Genomic DNA, 18,543 nt, shown 5'->3' on the forward strand with positions numbered 1-18,543 from the left:
ATCAAAGTGATTGTCTTTGTAGCCTTGGAATAAGGCGTCCTGTGCATGTTTCCTTCTGTACGTCTGGATCCGCCACTGCATTGCAGTAGCTCCATGCATAGGCACCCTACACAGAAACACACACACACACCCACACACGCGCACACACACACACACACACGCACACACACACACACTGATGAACATTAGTGATGAGAGACATTGTGCTATATCATATATAGGCAGCTACATTTTTGTATAGGCCATACAGACTTACAACTGCAAAAGTAACACAACTGTCTTACATCCCGTTTACCATTACCATCAACATAGCAGCATTCAGAAGCAAGATAGAAAAAAAGCCACCTTCGTTACGATTAATTTAGTTCGCGCCCTCTCTCCCCGCTGCACTATACCACACGGTCCGGCAGCGTATTGATCCAGATCCAGATCCAGATCCAGATCCAGCAGCCTATTATGATTCAAAAGAACGACGCAAGTCCATCATTATGATTTATTAAAAGAAAACAAATGTCCAAGTCCATCACACAAAATGACCCCTCCACAAGTAATGTAGGCTAAATGTTAATTACGATGATAATATACGTGATAATTTTTAGATGCAATGTTGCCATACCATCATAGTTAAATAAAAATAGGCATATCATTTTTTTACAGTTTACTAGAAATGAACTCCCATGGACTTGGGTCGTTTTTATATTCAGATACTCTTACCCATTGGCGGATCCAGGCCAGCTAGAGGACCTCACCTTGGGCACGCCCCCTCCCCTTTATTTTTTGTTGAAATAGAAGAAATTAAAAAAAGCAATATAGGGGAGGGCAGAGCGGGTTGCAACCCGCTCTGGGGGAGGGGTGCGTGCGCCCCCCCCCCCCCAAAAAAAAAAAAAAAAAAAAAAATTGTAAACGCGCCCCCTCTTTACGGAATATCTGGATCCGCCCCTGTTTACCGTATAAACATGGCTAAACTGTATAAACTGCAAATCATATGGATTTAAACGTATTCAAATAATGTGGTTGAGTAATCGATTTATTTTTGCGTAGTATGTGATTATATCTAATTAGTATAGTACTATTACCAAGTACTATTATCATTGACAACTTTTGACAGCAGCTCCAGATTGGGGATTCCCGTAATGTCGGGCTTGACCAGAGTTCTGTGGGCTTGACAAGTAAAACACAATCGCGCCATCTAGCGGTACATCACAGACCGTCTTTTGTCAACAAAATGAACCCTGCCCATATCGGTGTACAAGGCACGGCACATAGGAGGCTATGACCATCATTTAGTTTCCCTCTAGAGTGTCTTTCGGCGTATCTAATGGACTAACCAAATGGTCAGGAAAGGTGAGTATCGTATATAATGCAAGATGCATCACACATTTTAGATGTCTGACTTTTACTTAGCTGAAAGGAAGGTCAACTACCAGCAATGTCGGAACTAACATTCCTCGAATTCCATAGTCCCACCCGTAGATGTGCGTATTATTATGCTGTCAATGAGCAGCCGGGAATTTCGACATAAAATGAAAGTAGTCTACTGAGTGCTGTATGCTGCTGTTCGTTAGCAGGACGTAATATTTGTACAAGGTACTTGGTAATTGGTAGTGCTCCTCCAAAAGACCCCAAGCGGAGTTTAAACTGGAGATGGCGGCAGAGCCCGAGGGTGGACTCAATTTGGGAGAACATATTTTGAAACGGCAGTATAAAAGTGGCTGAGTTAACTTGAGAGATTACACATTGAGGCAGAATATTACCCAGGCAAGTAATTGATTGGCTGCAAACGGATATATTTGACGTCCGCGTGATTTGTTTTTCTATGTTGAGTTAGGATAGAATGATGATTTTATAATGGAATAAATGGAATGCTGTAGTATTACCGTAGCTAGAATTCTGACTCATGCGTGCATCGTCATGATCACTATACGTTAGATCTAATTCAGATTGTCAATTAATTATAATAGGAATTAGTGTCGTCTATTGTAATTTTAATTTAAAGAAGATAAGTGACACTGACAGTGAATTCTTGGACTTAGCTAGGCTAGTAGTAGTAGGCGGTTTATAGCATGATTGTGAAGAAAAGATGGGTAGAGATCCTTACTCTAGTCTTAGCAGTAGCAGTCTAGAACCCATGTCACGTGTGCGCGGTACAGTACCCAGTACAAAATACAGGTTTACTGCGGTAGCCTAGCTAGCCCGACCAGATGCCGTGCAAAGTCTGTCAAGTATTCTGTACAGAGTCTGCGACAGGGCTGTGCATATAGTTAACCCTAGTAACTTACTTAGTCATGTTCATGCAACAATTGTTCACATGAACAATCGTTGGCCCCCGGATAAGTGGAGATTGCAAGTAAATTACAAAATTGTGTCATGATTTTGTTTTACTAAAAATCACTTAGAACTATGAAAGCTATTTGTAGGCAGCTATCATTACAATCACAGTGCTTTAGAATGGCATGCGCATGTATGCATAGTTATATTGCATACATGAAATAGTTACAGTATTCTCACATTTTGGGACACAGTAGAAAGCATGTCTTTTTCCTTTTGACAGTCGGGCACAGGCGCAGAAAACTGCGCCTCCCACCAGGTGCAGTCGTCTGCTACTTTTGGGTTATCCGCCCGAGCGACAAGCAAATGTGCCCGCTACAAACGATTCTCGTAGTTTCTGCGAACAGTTGGTTCCATTCATACCGTCTTTGTACCAGGCACACATTACTGCTTTTCTACATCTCTCTCCCTTCCCCCTATGCCTCCCTAACCCTTCCAGCCTGTTCCACTGATGTGCAGTGTACTCCTGTATGCAAGACAGTCAGTGACAAGTGTTAAACGTCCTTAGAACAAACACGATAGTATGTATACTACATTGTATCACCATGTCTACCAAAATACGGCATGTATCAGGCACATCACAGAGCCACACGCTCTCACAAACAAACGCCATCGCCATGCACAGAATACAGATGTACCGGTAGCTCTCCACACACTGACCATACTTAGCTCATTGATACATCAAGAAATAGGCTAGTAAGAATGAAAAGTAGGATTAATTGTGATTACCTTGCTTGTTCTGCCTTAATCGTAGAATCATCTGCAAATAACTCTGATAACTCTGGTATATTATGGGCTCTCTGGTATAACTCTGTCTCTCTGGAATCTCATCTAAAACTGCAGTGTATGAGCCTTTCATACCCATCGCATAGTCCCTGCCTCTGTGCTTTGCCCATGGTCTAGGGAGGTATATAGGCCCCACAGAGATGAGGCTTGCACTTTCACAAAACGTTATTTGTTTTAAACTGCTGCCCTATGTTTACAGAACAGCGATAAGAACCCAACCTGCCAGGGAGAGTACCAGGCAGAAGAGAGAGGGGGAAAGAGATGATGTGTTAAGAGATAGAAGGTGGCTGTGCTGGGGGAGAGAAAGGGAAAGAGTGTCCCTACCAGTTGTTAAAGATAACATTTCTGTCATACATTATTCGACGTCTGTTGCGCGAGGCTAAAAAAGAAAGCAAACCGTTAGTCATTCAAAAAACATTTACCTAATTATGTATTCCGACCAGAATTATGCCAGATGTCATGGTTTTTTTCTCCCTAGAAAGGATTATTATGCAAGATTAGGTATTTAGCTTACTACAGATGAAAAATCAGAAAAGTGTCAGGGTTCAAATTTTCCTACAAAATTAATATCGATTTGGTGTCTTCATTACCAAAATTGTCTCTATACCTTTTACACTACGAGCATCGCGTTGCATGATGGGTATTGTCATTATGATATTCATGATAGCAGAATTCAGCGCTTTTCGACAAACTGCGCCTGGGCCTGACTGTTTGAACCTCCTGAGAGCTGTAGCCAGTAGAGCAAAACTCTGCATCTATAAGATGCTGACTTTAACCCGTTGAGGACGAGTCCCGAGTATACTTGGGCAGGTGTCAATGGGAAATACGTGTTGTAGCAAAATCAAACCGTCCTCAACGGGTTAAAGGGCAAGTTCACCTTCATACTAGTGGGTTGAGTGAATGCAGCAATATTTCTAGTAGAACACATCAGTGAGAGTTTGAGGAAAATCAGACAATCCGTGCAAAAGTGATGAATTTTTGAAGTATCTGCTCATTCACGGCTGGATTAGAAGACTACTACAGTGTGTGACGTCACACACGTCACAAACTTTCACTGATGTGTTCTACTAATGTTGTTGCCTTAACTCAATCCACATGTATATGAAGGTGGACTTGTGTTTTAAGTTTAAGTGCATGTGCATACCACTAGATCTACTTGTGCTGTGAATGCCCCTTGAACAATGAAGCTGTGTAGAGATGATGCTAGAAGTACCGGTAGTTATTTTGATTTTGTTCCATAGTCCTACTATAGATGTAGTCTACCAAAAAGTGAGTTCTATAATGTCATTCTTTCTTCTTGTTCTCCATTCTTGAATTAACCTGTTGAGGACGGTATGATTTTGCTGCAATACGCATTTCCCGTAGACGCTTGCCCGAGTATACTCGGGACTCGTCCTCAACAGGTTAAAAACGGGTGACTCCTTGTACAAAAAAGTCCAAAGGACTGGCAGTTTTCTTTGATTATCAAAATTTTGTTATAGCCACACGAACTAAATACGAGATAGGCCAGTACCTTCGTAATTGTTTGGAACAAGCAAATGCTACTATTGGCTATTAAAGGATCGTTCACAGCTAGAATTACAGCACACATTAGGATAACAGATGCACAATTTAGATAAAGAAACACTTGTGTGGCTAATACAGTGCCAATAAGCAATTAAAAGCACTCAGAGAGGAAGAGTTTCTTCAATCATAAAACCCACCATGGTGGCCAGACTCATTCATGAATTGTTTGTGAGCAGTTAAACTTGATTTAGGTACATGTACAGACTGCGTTCTATTTCATGTTTAATTTCTAAACCTGAAATGGACTTTGGTTTTACAAAACCTCGCTAGCAGAATGAAAGCTAAACGATGAATGAGTCTAAATTGAGTGTAAACTTTGGTCTACAGTTTGTTTTTTTTTTTTTTGTATGGGTCATTGTTTCTGTAAGTTACAGCTGGAATTTTTATGTGTGATCATTGTCATTGATGTTGACACCACTTTTCCACTTTTGGTTTTTGCAAAAACTCCAACAGGGCAGGTTCATGCTGGGCAGCTGTCACACCACACAGGAGCAGGATTGGTTGGTGCAGAGGAGGACGAGGAGATAGCAGAGAACCTCCCGGTCCAGGGAAGTATGGATCCTCGAGATGGGGGCCCAAGACAACTATCCCATGACACCCAACCATACCACCACAGTGACGAGAGCTTGCTCCGCAGAAGTTATGGGGGATTCGGGGTCAGCATGCACCCGCAGGGCTTCCCAATCAGCTACCGGACCAACGAGGAGGTGGCCCCACGGGAGGACCCGCGGAACTCGATGCACCGGCCGTACGAGCAACGGGAGATGATGAACATCCACCAGCCTGTGGACACGATGAGATGGACGCGGGAGGAGGAGCAAGGGTATGAGGAGAGCACAAAGCAGCTAGCTGTTGCGCAGATGATGGCAGAGATGCACCAGGGAAACATGCTGCAGCCGCGTGGGAGCAACCTGATGATGATGGCCAGCCAGATGGGTCAGGGGCGATACCACCCAGAATTTCTGCAGACTGGGGGAAGGATGCTCTTTGGTGCCCCTCCTCCACGGGTGAGCTCAGAGGAGAGATTCCCGTACCAGGCTGAGATGATGAGACAAAACCCAGCAATGATGTTTGGCATGGGGGGACCTCCCATAGAGAAAGGTAGGTTCGAAGAACTCTTCCAGCAGCAGAGGGGAATGATGTTTGATATGGCTGCAAGAAGCGTTGACATGGCCAGAGGGAGTGTCGGGGAATCCCGGATGCAGGATTTCTATCTGAGCAGAGGTAGTGTTGTTGATCCCGGTATCCGAGAGGGAGTGCATTCAAGGAACCATGCAGAGTTTAGTCATCCAAGAGTGGGAATGATGATGGGTATGGGACAAGAAACTTGGAGAGCATCAGCAGAGAGTGCTAATCATGGTACTGCTGAAGAACTTGTACATGATGTAGCGCTCGAAGTGGTCCATAGGGACCATCCCAAGGTTGAGGAACATGTGGTTGAACATAGTACAGATCACTATATCGAGGGTCCAAGCTTGCCACCAACAGAGGAACATACAAGTTCCGACAGTACTCGCAGCTTAAGCATTATTCAGCCCAATCACAACCAGGCTCCAGAAACTGTTGTTCCGGAAAGGGTGGTCGTGCAAAGAGTTCCTGAGGAAGTCGCCAGTGTCGCCAACCCTGTGCCCATCCCATCTGTCAGTAGCCTTGGAGTGAGGGACAGAGTAGCGGAGATGGTGCTGGAGATGGAGAGGCGAGACAGAGAGAAGATGCAGGAGTTGAGTGCATCTGATGACAGCAGTAGTTCAGAACAGTCAGATTCAGAATCAGATGCTGAAGAAACGGAGGGTGTTGATAAGTCCAAGCACAGTAGTATTCCCGCCCAAGTACCAACCGTTCAGATGGACGAATCAAGACAGATCGTGCATCCCGTCATGAATGAACCCAAAATAGAGCAAGAAGGTTACTCCCAGGAGAGTGGCACTGAAAGTGATGATTCTTCTAACGCTGGTGACAATGAACTAGATAAAAACCCATCATCTGTGAGTTCCAGATATGAAGCTGATTCACCGGCAGCGTCTCCTCCACATAGCCAGGCTGCCTTGACCGCAAATCACACTGTGTCCCATGTACAGCCAAGATTGCCACTTAAGAAGGAGCACAGACACATTGTGACTGAAGAACTGCAAGCATCGGAGTCCTCCTCCTCCTCCTCATCTGAAGAAGAAGAAGATGATGAGAAGGAGGAAGACAAAGAGGTACCCCCTGCACCCCCGGTACCGCTGAAGAGAAGAGTGACGCGGAAACTCGGCCGGCGAAAAGCCCCCAACCCAAGACCAAAGAGCCCCAATAGCAGTGACGATTCCATCCACGTCCAAGACATCAAGTCAGTCCGCATGCCGATGTGGCGCTGGATAGGTCCCAAGCAGACCAGGAGCACCCGCGTCACCAGGCAGAGTGTACGAAAGGGCAAGCTCACCATCAGATTGGTCAAGAGGAAAGCGGCCCCGAAGCCCCGAGGTAGGAGGCGCAAGGCGCCTGCTTCCAGCGTTCCCGTTACCACCGAGTCTGTTCCGACCGCGGTGCCGTGTGCACATCCGACGTCCAAGCGGAGAGGAAAAGTCTTCCAGAGAGTGGTAATGGAGGACATGGTGATGATGGATGGACAGATCATGACTGTTGCCAAGCGAGGGCGCCCCAGGAAAGTCAGACCGGAGGAGCAGGGTCCTCCAAAGAAGGTATAATTTGTCTGTGTGTCTTTGTACAAACACTTATATAAAATGTATCCAAGAATATAAACAGCTAAATGTGGTTACAACGTACATGCCTACAGGGAATGTCTTTTATATTTTGAAACTTCATGTGGGCCCATGGAACTGCAGAGCCATATTTTCTAACTGCATTTTAAACGATCTTGTATGTTCGGATGGTGTGCGAATAGTGTACAAAGTCCGTGGTCTCCTCTGAAAATCAGTGTATCAAATGTAGATATCATGCTTGAATGATGTGCTAAAATCAATGTATAAGGGCACCGCTTCATGAAAGTTGTCAGCCCTGACAAGTTGTCGGTTTCTGACACTTCCGTAAAATCCGTAAAATTGGCTGAGAAGCTCTGCTGTCTGTCTGTTACCATGATGATTTTCAGAAACTGACGATTTGTCAGGGCTGTCAGCTTTTCTGAAATGGTGCCTGAAAAACAATTACCATGGTAAATGCCAGAAAGTTGTGCTTGGTGGCACTTTTCCTGTGAAGATTACAGCCACAATTCTTTGGATCGAAGAGAGATGATTTTCCATGGTTGCTGTCTGACAAGCAAATTGTTTCACTTGGCACTTTGCTGGCAGTCCTTGGTTGCTGTTTTTAAACTGTGACTTAATACTTCAACATGACAGATCCATCAAATATCCCGTTGAAAATGAGTCTCGAGTATACTCAAGTAGATGTCTATGGCAAAGGCGTGTTGTAGCAAAATCAGCCCGTCCTCAAAGGGTTAAGGAAATATTCACCAAGTGTGAGACACTCTTGCTCTTTCTCATCATGATGCAGGACTTTTTCCCCCCTTTTCTGTCTCAGGTTGGTAGACCAAAGAAAGTCAAAGTAGAACAAGGCCCACCAAAAAAGGTGAGTGTACATGTAAAACCATTATTGCTGATTCCTTGAAATACTGAATAAGCTGTTATTTTTGCATAAAGATATTTTCATAAATTATGGGGAGGTCGCAGGCATTTTTTGGATATGGGCAATTCCGCAGTTACAACTACATCTGTAGGTGGACACGACATAGATAAAAGAAATGTGCCTCTTTATCTAACTCTTTAATTTAGGCATCAACTTATACCATGGATGTTAGCCAATCATTATGGTCTTTCAAATTCAGTAGATTTTATTTTTCATATTCATTGGTTTTGCGAGATCTAAAACCATCATTTAAAATGCACATGTGGGACTGGGGATTTTGAAATTCACTTAAATGCAAATTACAGTGGGTTCCTTTGAAAATTTTTCCTCAAAGTTTTGCCAAGGGGTAAAAGATGAATACAATTTCGATACTCCAGAAGTCATGTGACATTTTGTCAATTACAAAAGCGTGAAATGACCTGCGGAATTATTTCGGACAAATGTAATGTTACTAACCGTAACGTTACTAACCATGCTTTTGGGGGTCTAGCTAATAAATTTTCAGTCAAACTGCTAAAAATATTTGCGTGAACATTTGTCATGATGCAATAATTGACATTAATGCAGCACTTTGTTTGAAGTAACTAGCATTTTTGCACACTTTTTGTTACAAGACATTGATTTTTTTTGTCATGTCCTTTTTTCGTAATGTTACTAACCAGCCCTTTTAGTTGCCATAGCAATTCTAATATTTATTGGATTGCATTCATTCTTTTTTATATCATAAACCTGGGAAGGATGAACATGGTTTCAACATGATTTTGACTTGAAATGAATAAATGGTGATTTAGTAGTAAAAACAAATATCTAAATTTGTTTAAATGTAACGTTACTAACCGCGGAATTTTTGGGATATGTTGTTTTCACGAATTGACACTGAGGCTTATTGTGAATACGCTAGTGCCCAAGTGCATGGTGATTTTCTCACATGTTGTTAAATGTGCGGCCCTGGGCTACTGTGAAAATTCATGAAAATTAAACCCTCGCGAAAATAACAGCTTATACACTATTAATTCTTTCAAGTCGTTTATTTGTTAGTCTGCTGTTTTAGTTAATACTAAAACAAAACGGGATTCATATGTGTCACAAGTGCCACATACATGTATATCTTCATTGGTATTTAGAAAACATAATATCATACAGCAAGTTTTGGTGCAACAGTGAATTATGTTTAATATGAGTTAGATTGCATTTTGGCAACACTGTTCTAAAAAGTTCATTGATCTGTCAGATACTGTATACGCCATATATTCAATAATGGGTCTATTTTTTCGCAAATAAGGACTTCTCATCAAGTCTGCAAGTGGTCAAATCTCTGATTGTAAAGTACAGTAGTGAATGGAGAAATGTATGTGTGCACTTCACATTCATGGCGAGATCAGAATTAATATTTTCACGTGTTACTGAATGTGCAAAAATCACCCGAAACCTCCCCAAATTATGGATGTATAAAGTAGAAAGGTGACAAAAACAGAATAAGGAAAAGTAAATGCAGAAGATATTTTATTGACGGGTTTTACGAGGCAAGTATGTGATGTTCACTCTGGCAAGCAAAGTAATTTCCAGTGAAAGAGAGATACATGTAGATACAGATGGGTCAGTCCAAGGGTGTTGGGTCATCTTTTGTGATACAATAAGAACTAAAAATCAAGGCCTCATTAAAACCAAGCAAATATCTGCTAGTAATGGCTTCAGAATGAAAACAGTATTCCACCAAGTTTTACTGCTCAAGCTTCATGGTTATTGTAATGTCAGACCAGAGAATTTATTGCCAATGTTATATAAATGTGATGTCCATGTAACGGAGGTAAGAAAATTGGTTTGCGGAGCAGCAAATCAATGAAAGATTTCTCATTTAAACATGCATCACTCTAAGCAGTTAAAGTTTATAATGTTGAAGTTCATATTGACACAATAAAACTTAACTACATTTGAAGTGATCATCATGGTGAAATGAAAACGTCGATACCTCCGTTAACATGGACATCATGCAATTTGTTGACCTAACCTGATGGACTAACCCAATTAGGGAGAGAGAGAGAGAGATACACTGTACTATAGAGAACCAAAATGATCAAACTCTTATGACTGTGTTGAATGCCATACATAATAATGTTCAGCTGAATGAAAAAAAAAAAACACTCCAGTAGACCAAATGATTCAAAATTTATGCAGTCACCATCATGATATCAATGAACAGATATCACCTTCATGCTGGTAAAAAAACAAACAAAACAAAACAAAACAAATTCAAAGTGGTTTATTCTCTTTTTATTGCAACTGTTTGACAAATCGCAGTATATCAACGTAAATTCATTATTTTTACCACTCCCTGTGGTAAACTTATGTTTATGGTAAACTGTATGGTAGACTTGTTCACTCATTTGTTACTGTTTAGACTGCTCTGTGCTTTTGAAGCAGTCAAAAAATGTTTTCTATCACAGTGCTTTCATAGACAGCAGAATCACACACGCACCTGTAGGGCTAAAAAGTTTTCATTTCTTTACTGCAGCTGCATTTTTATAGTGAAAAAAACAAATTTATTCTTAAAAATTGTTTGTTTGATTGTTTTTCTCATGGTTGTACAGAGAGGCAGACCTAGGAAAGTACAAGCTGATGGAGAACCACCCAAAAAGGTAAACAGTCTGAAAGGAAATGAAGGAACTTTTAATACTTGATTCTGTATGTTGTTGCTAGATGATGTTGTTCACAGTAAATAGAATTCTCTATTTCAAGTTATCTTATTGTATTTTTCAATAAAAAAAAAAATGTGAAGCATTTTTGTTGTTGTCTTTTGTATGTTGTGGTTCATTAGTGCCTAATGACACTTTTACTTCTTATGGTGTATTTTATATTGCAAAGACTCCCTCTGTTTCAAAATGCAATGCAATTTTTTCATCATCACCAGCACCAGAGATTACTCCAGGGATTCACACTAACTCATTTCCCATACTGGTCCTGTACTGTTTTTTCAACTGGCTGTGGCAATGTTTCACTATTTTTGTTCTTTTACCCGTCTTCTTGGACCAGTAAATTTAGCACTCTGTGAAAAGTTGCTGGTCCCATAGTGATTTTTACCAGTCTGGGACCGTTGGACCAGTGCCAGTGTTCAGCGTTGTATTACTCATTCAATGTTACTACTTCAGTGCTATAGAATGATTCTAATCTTCAGTCACAGTGCTTCTGTCTCCCTGTCCACATTTTCTAAAAGCCAAACAGAACCCTTCTTGCAGTATTATGATGTCACAGAGAGAGTGTACACTGTCAACAATTTCTTTATTCAGAGAAAATGCAAAGAAACCAACAGCATGGGTCATTTTATGTGTCACTTACATGTATCTGTAAAGTAGGGAATATAGATAATGGTAATGGAAAATTTGAATTATCGTTTTTGAAAGCTTCACTGAGTACAAACTAAAAGTCTAAGCGTAAAGAAATCTGCAAGTTGATGGAAGGGAAGGAGTTACATTTGTGTTGGGTTCATGGTTTGATTAAATTCCAGCCGCCGTAGATGTGTATTCATCAAGTTTGATCATGCATTGATTTGGATTCTCCATAAGGTGATAGGAAAACTGTACTCTTCTGCTCATCTTTAACAGCCAATTGAAGCTGAACCTCAAAAGCATATCCATATATACATGTATTATATATATATATATATATATATGTATAAAGCTTCAATCGCCACTTTGAGAGATTATTCTTAGTAGTGATGGATGTTGTTATCGCTCAGTTGTGATGGTTTCATTTTTGTGGTTCTCCTTACATTCGCAGATGAGGAAACCAAAAGAAAAGCGGGCCCGGAAACCCCCGTTGCAGAGGAATATCAAGCTGATAAGGTAGGTTTGTGGGAATGATCTTCAGCATTTTTTATGTAGTTGTACAGTGGCGGATCCAGAGGGGGGCGCAACCGGCGCACGCCCCCCCTTTAATTTTCGTCAAAAACAAAGGAAATAAAAAAAAAAAAAAATGAAATGAAACCCGGAAGTGGCACCAGAAATATTAGTCACGCCCCCCCTTTACAGAATTCCTGGATCCGCCCCTGGTTGTAGATGCTTTGACACAGACACATGTAAGCAAACTCATGCACCCAGATATGATAATCTGTATCACGCTATAATTCTGTTACGCGAGTAGGCCTCGTTGCGAGGCTTCTTGACTTTGTTTGTTCAAGTCTCGCGCAACTTTTGAGACCAAATTTGCGACGTCCGCGCATACTTTTGCGAAGCCACGCCCATTTTTGTAACGGAATGTCGCCCCAAAACGGGCACAATTTTGTGATTTTGTGTACATTTCCTATGGAAAACAGTGCTCTGTCGTGAAAGTCACAAAAACCTGATTATTTTTACAATTAATCACTTTCATTGATTAGTTTTGTGCTAATTATGGTAGAAAAGTGGTCAGTGACAATTTCCAATGAAAAAACAAAGAAAAAACAAAAGTTGAAAAACAAAGAAATACATAAGAAATTCTGAAAACAATAAAATACATAAGAATTGAAATGAATTTTGGAAGTTTCTGTGATGTACAATCGTTGAATATGCTGCAACAGATTTACAGACCAAAAATTAGACTCTCAATGCTTTTAATTAGGCTAAAATATGATCTTGAGCTTAATTTGCATAATTAATTAATTAAAATTAGAAATTGATTGTTTAAAACAATCTTATGACACAATCTTGTAGATTATGATGCAGGTCTCACGCATGCAAAATTTCATCGCGATCGCGCCACTGATGGCCGAGATCTCAGGGGGGCGGAATCCATCCCCCCCCCCCCAGAAACGGGCCCCAGATCGATATTTTGCATTCTTCGATGGCACATGTACTTGACCGTGGAAAAGGGGTACATGTATACATGTATAATGATAATGAAAGGACATTTATATTGCGCAGCTACTATAATAATATACTCTACTGCGCATTACAAAATGACATGCATACAAGAAATTCAAACAGAAAATACACTACTTCAAGAGATGACTTTTTAACCTGGCCTTAAACTCATTAATTGTGACTGCTTGTCTTACAAACAAAGGGAGATTATTCCATAATTTTGGTGCAGCGTACAAAAATGCCCTGTCACCAAGAGTAACTTTTGATTTCCCCGATGGATATTTCAATAATGTTTGATCCCGTGAACTCCGAAGATGATAAAATGTTTGAAGTGATGTTTTTAACTCTACAAGTTCCTGTATGTACACTGGTGCTGTACCATGAATGGCTCTATATACAATTAGCAGAGTTTTAAATATGATTCTCTGCTTTACAGGCAACCAATGTAATGCACGCAGTAATGGACGACAATGAGAGAAACGAGGAGAATTACAAACTAATCTAGCACATGCATTTTGCACCCTTTGTAGTTTACCTAACTGATTATCAGGTAAGCCATAAAATAAACTGTTACAATAATCCAATCTGCTTGTGACAAACGCATGGGTGATTTTTTCAGTACTTTCCCGTGTCAAATGCTTCCGAATATGTGCAATATTAAACAAATGATAAAATGAATTTTTACATACTTCAGAGATATGTCTGTCAAAAGCTAGGCGTGAATCAAACCACACTCCCAGATTCCGTGCAGAATCAACAGGATAAATATCAACATCAATCACTTTCAGGCTTTCAGTGCGTAATTTTGAAACTTGCTGTTGAGTGCCACATATTACAAATTCGGTTTTCTTATCATTGAGTAGAAGATTGTTGGATAATAACCATTTGTGAAGATGCACAATACATCGCTCTATAATGGACACAGTATAATTCTCATCTGCTGCAGTAGGTGAAAAAGATATGTACAGCTGTGTATCATCCGCATAGGTATGACACATTACTTCTGGGAATTTGTGTTGGATTTCATGGAACAACCTACTAGCATACAAAGTAAAAAGAAGGGGACCCAGGCAGGAGCCTTGGGGCACACCCCAGGGTACATCAAACTCCTTGGACATACTGGAATCGACCTGAACCCTCTGTCTCCTATCATTCAAATAGGACTCAAACCATGACAATGCTCTGTCAGTTATTCCAAAATGTGTTTGGAGAATATTCACAAGAATGTCATGTCTAATTAAATCAAAAGCTGCACTCATGTCCAGTAGAACTAAAAATACCACCTGTTGCTTATTCATTGCTAACAGCAAATCATTCTTCACCTTTAATAGGGCTGTTTCTGTGCTGTGGTTTTTTCTATATGCTGACTGCATCGGTGGTAGTAAATCATTGGTTACAAGATGTTTCTGAATTTGACCTGCTACTGCTGCTTCAACCAGTTTGGACACATATTGCAAATTACTAACAGGTCTACAATTTGAAAACTGTAAATCTGCACCGGGCTTTTTCAATAATGGTCTAACTATAGCCAACTTCCAATTCCTGTGAAAGTGTCCACTTGTCAGAGACAGGTTGATAATTTTTGTAAGAACTGGCAATAAAATATCAATGTTCCTTACAACCAGCTTTGTGGGTATTGGATCCAATATACATGTCTTCTTGTTTAACTTCAGAACCAACTTTTGCACATCATGTGCACATAACGGAGAAAACTGTGACAACTTATTTTGAACGTCTGAATAAGAAGATTGGTTGGGGAATCCATCTGCTCTTTTTGACTGGATGTCTTCACACATTTTCACTACTTTCTGCTCAAAATACATACCCAACTCATTTACAAAATTTTCAGTTTATGTACCGCTTTACTGCTTTCGCACAGGTAGATAACAAACCTGTCCGTTCTCTGTCGATCTGCAAAAAGAATCTCGTTTGGGGGTATTGGAGGTGCTCATCGCAGAGAATTGCAGAAGGAACAGGTTAAGAATGGTATCACTCGGAAACTGGCAAAAGAGGAAATTCAAACTGAAGATTATTCACATCTCAGAAAATAGGATTAGGAACCAGGAAGGTGTATAGATTATAGCTTACATGTACTTTGCTTATTCTGTTGTCCCTCTCATAAAGAGAAATTCAGTGCTGGACAGCATCCATTCCGCTCTGCCACAAATTAATGCTTGATAGGGGGCCTGTTCCATGAAACATGTCATCAGTGACAAGTTGTCATAGATGTGACAAGCTACTGAAATCCTAGCATCTGATTGGCTGAGAGCAAATTTGTCATAGAAATGAGGCAGTTGTCACTGATGACAAGTTTTATGAAACGGGCCCCCAGTTGAATTGATGTGGGTAGCACCCTCAGTTTGGCACCCATCTTCCGTAGAGCTCTGACTTATCATTTCACCTCCCCTGTTATTAGAGAGCTTTAGATTTTTGCGACATGGACATTCAGAAGATAAAATCCTGTTCTGTGTGTGCACAAAATTGCTGATCAAAATCAATCTCGCATCATCTAAGTTTCCACTAGGCGTTCTTGGCCATTTCACTACGCAGAGAGCTACTTTATGCAATGATCATATGGGGGTGCCATTTTACTTTTCATAGGTTGCATCTTTGCGTAAACTAAAAATATTTTGCAACACGAGGCAGAGAGAGAGGAAAACGGCCAATGCATTGGTTGTCTAAACGTTTGCGCCACAAATCTAAAGCTCCCTATTAACCCTAAAGGGGCCGGGCTTTTTTGGCTATGCTCAGACCGGGGGGGGGGGGGGGGGGGCGGATTCCCCCCCTGAGATCTCGGCCATCGGTGGTGCGATCGCGATGAAATTTTGCATGCGTGAGACCCGCGTCATAATCTACAAGATTGTGTTATAAGATTTTTTGAAACAATCAATTTCTAATTTTAATTAATTAATTATGCAAATTAAGCTCAAGGTGATATTTTAGCTTAATTAAAAGCATTGAGAGTCTAATTTTTGATCTGTAAATCTGTTTTAGCATATTCAACAATTGTACATCACAAAAACTTCCAAAACTCATTTCAATTCTTATGTATTTTATTGTTTTCAGAATTTCTTATGTATTTCTTTGTTTTTCAACTTTTGTTTTTTCTTTGTTTTTTCATTGGAAATTGTCACTGACCACTTTTCTACCATAATTAGCACAAAATTAATCAATGAAAGTGATTAATTGTAAAAATAATCAGGTTTTTATGCCTTTCATGACAGAGCACTGTTTTCCATAGGAAATGTACACAAAATCACAAAATTGTGCCCGTTTTGGAGCGACATTCCGTTACAAAAATGGGCGTGGCTTCGCAAAAGTATGCGCGGACGTTGCAAATTTGGTCTCAAAAGTTGCGCGAGACTTGAACGAAGAAAGTCAAGAAGCCTCGCGATGAGGCCTTCTCGCGTTACAGAATTATAGCGCGAAACGTCGAGGGGGGGGGGGGGGCGGATTCCGCGCCCCCCCCCCCCCCCCCCCCCCCCCGGCCCTTTTAGGGTTAACCCAGACCTCCCAAGGAGCCCAGTCTGTACACTTTAGTTGAAGAGGGACAGGGTGGATGGGACATGTTAATAAGAAGGGTGTCTGAATATGCAGGGCAGGAATCCAACATTTGGCTCATTTTCCACTTAACCATGTTGTGTTCACTATGCCATTTTCTTCCACTGTACAACATTCCTACCTGTGGCTCTACAGTCCAATTGTTTATTCTGTTTGATATCCTCTCTGGACTTCTTTGTGTTTTCTGTATCTTCAGGTGCTTTCTCTCCCTCTGTCTGTTTTTGTCTATTGCCTTTCTTTCTGGTTTCTCCATGTCTCTAATTCTCTGTTTTGACAATAAGGTTTTCACCTGTAATGAAACAACTCCTATGAAGCTCCTTTTAAACAGTTGTACCTTCAACTACTGACTTTTAACCAAGCTTTTATTCAGTGTACTTATTTGACCAGCTGATAATCCCTCTTTTTTCCCCATCTTTTTCTTTGTTGTTTTCATGTTGGTCTCGCAAAGTAGTGTGGAAGCAGACAAGGAGGAGACAATGGAGAAGCCCACAAAGGAGGGACCGCCATCACACAATGGCCCCGGTGGGAAGGACTTTGGCTGCCCCTTCTGCGGTAAGGAGTTCCGCTGCGGCTTCCGCCTCAACAAGCACATGCAGACGCACATCCCGCAGGATGGCTCTGAGGAGAAGGACAAGGGCACCATCAAGATGCAGCTGGCGCTCACCCCGGACCGTGAGAAGCGGATGGTGCGCTTTGACCAGTGCAGCTTCTGTAAGCAGCTCTTCATGGACCTCAAGGCCCATGTGCGGCGGGTGCACAACGAAGCGGAGGAGCACCTGTGCAGCATCTGTGGCCACGTGCTGCGCAACAAGGAGAGCCTCGTCGCCCACGAGAAGCGGCACAAGGTGGTGGCTGCGGGCAAGAAGGAGTTTGTGTGCAAGATCTGCGGCGCCGATTTCTTCTTCCAGACGGGGCTCAACCAGCACTCGAAGCGGCACCTCGTGGAGCGGGCCTGCATCTGTGAGATCTGCGGCAAGGCCTTCAAGACCACCAAAGACCTGGAGAAGCACAAGTTGGTGCACACCAAGCCGCACTCGTGCCCAGTCTGCAAGCGGCGCTTCGGCCAAAAGTCCAACATGAAGGCCCACATGCGCCAGCACTCGGGCGACAAGCCCTTCAAGTGCGACCTCTGCAGCGCAGCGTTCACGCACAACGTCAGCCTGAAGACGCACAAGAAGAACACGCACGGCATCGACTGGTGGAAGGAGCACGGCAAAGTGGAGGAGCGTACACAGAAGGTAGAGAAGCTTGCCATCATGAATGCCTGCCTGGACTACTTCGGCAATACAACTGGCGGCAATAAGTGGGAAGGGAGTGGCCCACCCCCGCCCCCTCTTCCCCCAAGTTCCAACCCCAACCCCAATCCCCTCCACCCTCTCAACCCTGCTAATCCACTGAATTCCATCAACTCCATGAGTCAGTTCACACCGCTCAACCACAGCGCCATGGCACACAACCCCCACCACGACCAGCCGCTTCACCAGTTCAACCCAGTGAACACCCTCACCTCCCTCCACCCGTCACACCGGCCTCATACTCTCGAAGATATCAAACCCATTATCTAGTTGTAGTCGGCCCTCCTCTGCATCCCATTGTGGAATACTCTTAGTGGGTCTGCAATAAACAAGCATACAATCCTCCATGTACAGTTAAATTGTTACTACGATTGTCCACCAACTTTTGTTTTGTTTAGTTTTTATACTTTTACAATAAGAATGCAACCCTTACCCCAGTACAACCTCCGTCTGCCCAGCTGACGTTACCATTCCAAATGTGTATGAATGCAAAAGTTGAGTGGTGACTAAAGTGACCTGGATGTTAATTTGTATAGATATGAGATGTAAGC

The 18,543-nt window shown here is 41.9% G+C and overlaps 1 protein-coding gene across 1 annotated transcript; it reads left to right on the top strand.

Annotated features, from left to right (window-relative positions):
- The first annotated feature begins 1,220 nt into the window (after nt 1–1,220).
- Nucleotides 1,221–18,262, top strand: LOC140236081 (uncharacterized). Its single transcript, XM_072316055.1, has 6 exons — nt 1,221–1,344; nt 5,134–7,361; nt 8,197–8,244; nt 10,890–10,937; nt 12,076–12,140; nt 17,149–18,262. The coding sequence occupies exons 1-6, from the start codon at nt 1,332–1,334 to the stop codon at nt 18,260–18,262; spliced, it is 3,516 nt and encodes a 1,171-aa protein (XP_072172156.1). The 5' UTR covers nt 1,221–1,331.
- Nucleotides 18,263–18,543: the final 281 nt, after the last annotated feature.

The sequence above is a fragment of the Diadema setosum genome, chromosome 12 (genome assembly GCF_964275005.1).
Source record: "Diadema setosum chromosome 12, eeDiaSeto1, whole genome shotgun sequence".
Lineage (NCBI taxonomy): Eukaryota > Metazoa > Echinodermata > Echinoidea > Diadematoida > Diadematidae > Diadema > Diadema setosum.

Bases quoted from the DNA above. Each gene is read 5' to 3' on its own strand.
- LOC140236081 (XM_072316055.1), top strand. The intron at 10,938-12,075 runs GTAAACAGTCTG...TTACATTCGCAG, and splicing joins ATGGAGAACCACCCAAAAAG to ATGAGGAAACCAAAAGAAAA. The intron at 12,141-17,148 runs GTAGGTTTGTGG...CTCGCAAAGTAG, and splicing joins AGGAATATCAAGCTGATAAG to TGTGGAAGCAGACAAGGAGG.